Source organism: Monopterus albus, unplaced genomic scaffold (genome assembly GCF_001952655.1).
Source record: "Monopterus albus unplaced genomic scaffold, M_albus_1.0 scaffold47.1, whole genome shotgun sequence".
Classification (NCBI taxonomy): Eukaryota; Metazoa; Chordata; class Actinopteri; order Synbranchiformes; family Synbranchidae; genus Monopterus; species Monopterus albus.
In genome coordinates, this window is record NW_018127927.1 from 569,339 (window position 1) to 576,371 (window position 7,033).

General features: G+C 42.2%; 1 protein-coding gene across 7 annotated transcripts in view; it reads right to left on the minus strand.

The window, feature by feature from the left end:
• specc1 (sperm antigen with calponin homology and coiled-coil domains 1) overlaps window positions 1-7,033 on the minus strand; it is an 83,231-nt gene that overhangs the window by 50,811 nt on the left and 25,387 nt on the right. Inside the window, exon 1 of one of the 7 annotated variants that reach the window (XM_020600609.1) lies at window positions 3,286-3,809. The exons of the other annotated variants lie outside the window; for them this stretch is intronic. Within the exon in view, the coding sequence (XP_020456265.1) occupies window positions 3,286-3,325 (40 nt within the window). The 5' untranslated portion in view covers window positions 3,326-3,809. Of the gene's footprint in view, window positions 1-3,285; window positions 3,810-7,033 lie in introns of those variants that run through there. 7 annotated transcript variants of the gene reach the window in all.

The window sequence follows — 7,033 nt, forward strand, 5'->3', positions numbered from 1 at the left end:
AGTCCACCACCATCTGTCCTTCTAGGTTCCTTCCCTTAACACCAAACCTGCCCATCACCTCCTCATCACCTTTGGTCCCCTCACCAATATGTACATTGAAGTCTGCCCCAATCACCACTCTCTCCCCTCTGGGAATACTCTCCATCACCTCATCTAACTCACTCCAGAATCTCTCCTTCTCTTCTAACTCACACCCTACTTGTGGAGCATAACCACTGACTACATTCAACATTACCCCTTCAATTTCCAACTTCAAACTGATCACCCTGTCTGACACTCTTTTCACCTCTAAAACATTCCTCACGAGCTCCTCCTTCAGGATCACTCCTACCCCATTTCCCTTCCTGTCCACACCATAATAAAACAGTTTGTATCTCCCTACAATGCTACACGCTTTGCTACCCTTCCACCTGGTCTCCTGCACACACAGTATATCTACCTTCCTTCTCTTCATCATGTCTGCCAGCTCTCTACCTTTCCCTATCATTGTGCCAACGTTAAGAGTCCCTATTCTCAGACCTATACTCCTGCCTTTCCTCTTCTCTCTCTGTCTACGAATCCTTCTACCTCCTTCTTCGACCAACAGTAGTCCAAATTCTGCCAGCACCCTGTAGGTCAACAGCACTGGTGGCGGTCGTTGTTAACCCGGGCCTCGACCGATCCCGTATGGCATTCACACTGATGATTCACAGGTTTAAATTTGGCATGTTTTATGCCAGATGCCCTTCCTGACACAACCCTCTCTATTTATCCAGGCTTGGGACTGGCACAGAAGTCACTGGCTTGTAACCCCTGTGGCTAGATTGGTGGGCCCTGATTGTGTAAGGCCTTTAAAAAAAATAAGAACACAAATGTTTCCAGATGTGAAAGTATCCTATAAACAGCAGAGGTAAAGTATTAGCTATCAATTATTTCAAACATAAAACTGTTCTAAATAGAAGAAATATGAAATACAGTGGAACCTTGGTTTTCGTGATTAATCCATTTGAAAAAGTCCGCTGAAAACCGAATCGTACAAAAACTGAAGCAATATTTCCCATAAGAAATAATCTAAATCCAATTAATCCGTTCCAGACACCCAAAAATATTAACAGAAAATACATTTTATAGAGAATAACTATTTTTACATACAGAAAACAATGAGAAATAAATATAAATGACGAATGAAATGGATAAATGAACATTTAACATCACTTTTACCTTTATTGAAGACTCTATTTGGCTAATGGAAGATGGCGAGGAGGAGAGGTTATTGTTTGCAAGGGGAATCCCCTCCATAAGGACTTCATGTATCAAGGCCCTATCTGGGGTTACTTCCCTTCACTCATTTCTTCCAGGAAATGAGTGGCCGAGTCATGCGGGCAGGCGGACGAGTTTGGTACAAACTAATGATGCTGAACCAACCAATCAACTGTACGAAAACCAAGCGGATGTACAAAAACTGGGACAAAATTTCGACAAAAAAAGTTGTTGAAAACCGAATCAAATACAAAAAATAGGGCATACAAAAACCGAGGTTCCACTGTATTACTTGAATTATACAGTTTCAGACATGCAGTATATTGGATATCCACATAGTGGAACTAACTGAGCTTGGTGCCTGCACCCACACCAGCACCCAATAAAAATACAATTTAATGCTGCCATGCTGCCAGTAAGTGTCAACAGAAAGAACAATGTTATTTCAGTGACAAAACGCCAACTGCTACAATGAAAGCATCCCATATTTTCAAAAAACACTGCTTTTCCAAGTTTTTGGCAGCACCCTCAAACATTACATCTGCCTACCACCATCAAAAACAAATGTTTGGAGAAACCACAAAGTGTGTGAGATTTCCCATTTTTGACCATGTGAAAGTCACAACAAGCTGTTTTATCTCACTACACAAACATTTATTCACTTTCCTTAATCCTGTGCCCAAATGGGTAGGAATGACCAGGTTTTAGTCCTGAAAATAAACCCAATGTTATCGAACTACATTTTACTGACAATTCATCAACAGGCACCAACATATTGACCACAGGCTCTGGTCTTGGCCGCTCTCCTGGTAAGCCAGTGGGGCGACAGGAGGACTCGGTATAGTAGCCGTCACTATAGCTTGGTGCTGATAATGACCTCCTTATCACTGCAGCTGACGGCTTACTCCTTAGCCTGCTACTTCAGAGATAACATCATCAAACAAGTACACACTAGTTCCTCCTGTTCCCACATTTCGTTTCCCACTACCATCTACTACACAGAACTTTAAACCTATTTTCAAAGCCCGAAGTCTGACAAACCTCAGCTGACTTGGTTTCACCATCTGGATGAAAAGAAGGCCAATATGGAGAGTACACACTTCACTGTTCTTGTCCACTACTACGTTGCTTTTCATCAGAGCAAAGCAGATAATGAGCCATGCTTCAATTAATTAGAAAGTGATATCCATCTCCTTTGTTCCAACTTTTTAACTCAGTAACTGTTCTGAAATGATGCACCCATTACTGATAAAATACTCCACTGGATTTTTGTGTGTACAGTATGTGTGTGTGTCCATGCCTTTTGCACTAGCAAGCCAGATGGTCTATTGAGTATCTGTTTTTACTGGGATAGAAACATGCAAATATGATAGCACACACATAACAGTGCAAAAATATGACAAAACTGTGTAAGATGTAAATGCTCATTTTGTTGAAGAAATTCAGAGTTATCATGTCATGCAGGAGCTTCGCTGTCTTTTGATGAGTGTGAAGTTGCAGTTTGTAGGGACTTTGAAATGGAAATCCTACAGGGGAGAAGTGAGCTCGGGGCAGTGGAAGCATGCAAGCATGAGCCTGATGATGCTTTCTCCTCTGGCAGGTTCCCTCATGCTTAGTGTCAGGCAAATCTCACTCAGCACTTTCTCCCATCCAACACCAAATATCTACACCCAGGTGCAAACAGGTATTCACAAACAAACCTGCACTGACTGCATACAAAAATACAAAGCACCAGATCCCTGACTATATAACACAAGGTGCATTGACACACAAAATAATGCCAAAGCAGAACACTGTACTTCTAATACGGTTAAACAACTTCTATAACTTCAAAGCATATTAATCAGAAACCGTCAATCAGTGCACATCTTAGCAAGTACTCATTAGTAAGGAATTGACTTGAAATGTACTCAGACATAACATGACAGGAGATTAATCTCATACCTGTTTATTTAACAAATATATGTCTTGGCCATTTACATCCTCCATGAGACACAAAGAGGGATAAGTGATGCAGAGAAAAACCACAATACAACAGAGGCAGACCTGACTCTGTTTCCTCCTGTCTCCCTGCCTGGTTCCCCATATTGGTCTGCTCCGCGATTCCCACACTCCACACCAGGGCGGATTAATCCAAGAATCCGTGGCTGCAGGGGAGCGGTGTGTGTGTGTGTGTGTGGGGGGGATTCTTGACTCTGTTCAGCATCCGCAGCCAGCAGCAATCATACAGAAAGGAAACCATAAGAGACAAAATTCTTCTTATTCTTTCCTCCTCCTGGTCTTCTTTTCTTTTCTCCACTCCCTCTTAGGACTCTGTGTGTGTGTATGTGTGAGGAGGCAGGCTGCCTGTCCTGTCAGTGAATAACTGTCAGTGTGTGTGAATGTGTGCAAGGATGCGTGTCCTCAGAACAGTAACAGCATGTCATGCTGGTAGGTGGGCGGTCAGGCAGAGTCGTGTGCACATCATCATCGCTATGATGAGTGAAATAGCCTCAGAAAAGGAGTGGCTTCCCAGGCCCTACACACACCCCTCCTACCACTGCTGCCAGCCAGTTTACTCTCACCAATACCAGCTGAACAATGGTGAGGTGAACGATCCCTCTCACTAGTAGTGAAAGGACCAGTATGAAAGTGAAAGAGAGAGAGAGAGAGAAGGTGGAGGGAGAAAGGAGGGAAAAAGAAACAAGAGGAAAGGCACCATTTATATTTTAGGCAGAGGGTGACAGGGCAGCTCTTTTCAAGTGAACTTGTTTCTTGAAAAAAATCACAACTGCCATTTCCCCAACTAAAGTCTTCATAAATGGGGAAAGGAGATGCTGGGCTAGGATGGTAAGCATGTGTTATATACTGTATTTATGATGGCAGGAGTTACAGAACAGAGAAACCCAGCTGAAAGGGAGTATGACTCATCATTTTTTGTTGTGGTCTCTTTTTGGGTCTCCAATATTCAATGTCATGCTTTGGTACATGTGTGCACAACTACTGAGCTGTGTGGCCAAAACAAGTCACAAAATGCTAAAGTTGATATATTCCATGACCTGGATGAATAAGAATCTCCACGGATGTCAGAAGCTACTTTTTTACACTACAGGCATGTTTTGTTGTCATACTGGTAGTGTTTCCACACTTTTTGTGTCAGTAGTTATGGATGCACAAGGACTATAAACCGTTATATTTTATATATCAGCTGTTCAAAATTACAGCGGCTTTAGCTAACTAATGCCGCTAGAGATAAAGCTGTACAGGGGCACAGACCCTCCATTACTCAAATCTCACAAAAATGTAGAGATATACGGTAATCTTCATGAAAATATTGATTTCAACATACATTAAGAACATTCTCAACATGTTTTTATGGCATAAACATCTGGCCCTGTGTTGCGCATTTCTTTATATTTCTCTTTTTTTTTTTTCTACCGCTTAGTCCCTGAACGGGGTCACGGGGGGGGCCGGAGCCAATCCTGGCCGGCAATCGGGCGAAGGCAGGGTACACCCTGGACAGGTCGCCAATCCATCGCAGGGCTAACACATAGACGAACAACCACACATACACTCCTATGGGCAATTTAGAGACACCAATCAACCTAAGCTGCATGTCTTTGGACTGTGGGAGGAAGCCGGAGTACCCGGAGAGAACCCACGCAAGCACGGGGAGAACATGCAAACTCCACACAGAAAGGTCCCAGGTGGGGCCTGAACCCGGAACCTTCTCGCTATGAGGCAACGGTGCTAACCACTGTGCCACCGTGCTGCCCCTCTTTATATTTCTTTGCATTTCAAAACACTGCACCAGCTACCACATGCATATGTGTGTACCGTGGTGTACAAACCCTGATTGTTGTGCCTCAGCTGGGGCACCTGCCCCAGTAAAAGGGGTCTAACAACACCTATGATTTGAACCTTACTATAATGAGAGCTCATCCAACCGCAGTTTACAGAAACACAATGATACTGCACTGTGTTATGTTAGCTGAGTATCTATCATACTTGGATGTTCAAAAAAAGAAACCTCTATGTTCAAACAGTTCAAGTCAGTATACACATCAGAAATTAAAATTCATCATAGCATCATTAATTTTTAAAGCCCTGGTTGACAGAGATAAGCACTGTTATTGTAGCTGCTGTCGTGAAGTCTGTGCAGTTTTCTGTGCATCCTGTGAAGGTCATTGTTATGCAGCGGATAAGTTAATGAAGTTGGACATTTTGTTTATGTGTTTTGTATTTCTTATGCAACATTATGAATGCTATTTGTTTTTTGAGTATTGATATAGTTTTGTTTTGAATACAATCAGCCCCATAAGTTTTTTTTTTGTCGGAACTACTGTTTCTGCTGTGCTACTTCCGGTCCTTCGACGAGAGAGAAGACTAGCAGCAGAGAAAAAATGGAAGAAAAGGACACTTAAAGCATTAATTTAAGAAGTTTATGTTGACCTTTACTACCAGCCTTTGCTCACAAGCAAGCCAAAGTGGTATGTCTCATTATAGTTTATGAATTTATTGTTGCACCGTGTCTATGTGATGTGAAGTGACGCGGTTGTTTATTTCCGTTGTATTTGCCTTGTTTGTTAATTCTATGGTGTTTGGTGTTTGGCATAAAGGAAGACCACATTAAACATCAGTGAAAAGAAAGCATAGCGTGAGTACAGTGTTAAATCTGGCCTTTGACACAAACCCTTTAGATACACGGTCTTAAGTGGGAGTAAAGCTCTTCCCACTTATTTACCATAATCCTTTTTACACTGCATGAATATTAATCAGAGTATGTCATCATACTGTAACTGTAATATATACACTATAATGTACAGGTATATTTAGACAGGATAGGGCAATATAAGGAACATAAAACTATTTTTGGTGAATTTTGAATGTCTTCTTTCTGCTTCCACTGTGTGCCTACCATGGCTGAGTGCTTATGCAGGTTGAGATTCCCAGCGGACAAAGGAATGTTTGATTAATTCATCTGACACATACGAGCTCAAGAACCACACATCTACTCTGCTCCTGCCTCACAAGCATCATGACAGGGCCCTGCTGGAACCATGTTAGTGGTGTCTAGAGTCTGAAATGTGGATAGTAAGGCTCACACAAACACTTGGGATGCATAATATTCCTGGCACACCATAGTCTCTCTGCTTATCCTTCACCAAAATAATTGAGGTCAACTGACACTTACATCAAATAGTGGCATCATGAGGAAATGATACAAGCTATGAGCTAATTAATTAGGAACAGAAAGTTAGCTGGTGCTGCTAACAAACCTCGTATATGGTCTCTAGAACTGCCTTCTTTCACATGCGCAATATTGCAAAAATCAGGAGCATCCTGTCTCAAAGTGATGCTGAAAAACTGGTAAATGCATTTGTTACTTCCAAGCTGGACTACTGTAACTCTTTACTATCAGGATGTCCCAATAGTTCCCTAAAAGCCTCCAGTTAATCCAAAATTCTGCAGCCAGAGTACTGACAGGAACTAGCAAGAGAGATCATATCTCTCCCATATTAGCTTCTCTCCACTGGCTCCTTGTAAAATTCAGAATAGAATTTAAAATCCTTCTCCTAACATACAAAGCCCTTAATGACAAGGCTCCATCGTATCTTAAAGACCTCATAGAGCCTTATCATCCTAACAGAGCACTTCGCTCTCAGAGTGCAGGTTTACTTGTGGTTCCTAGAGTCCACAGAAGTAGAATGGGAGGCAGAGCCTTTAGCTATCAAGCTCCTCTCCTATGGAACCAACTCCCAGTCTCAGTTCGGGAGGCGGACACCCTCTCTACCTTTAAGATTAGACTTAAGAC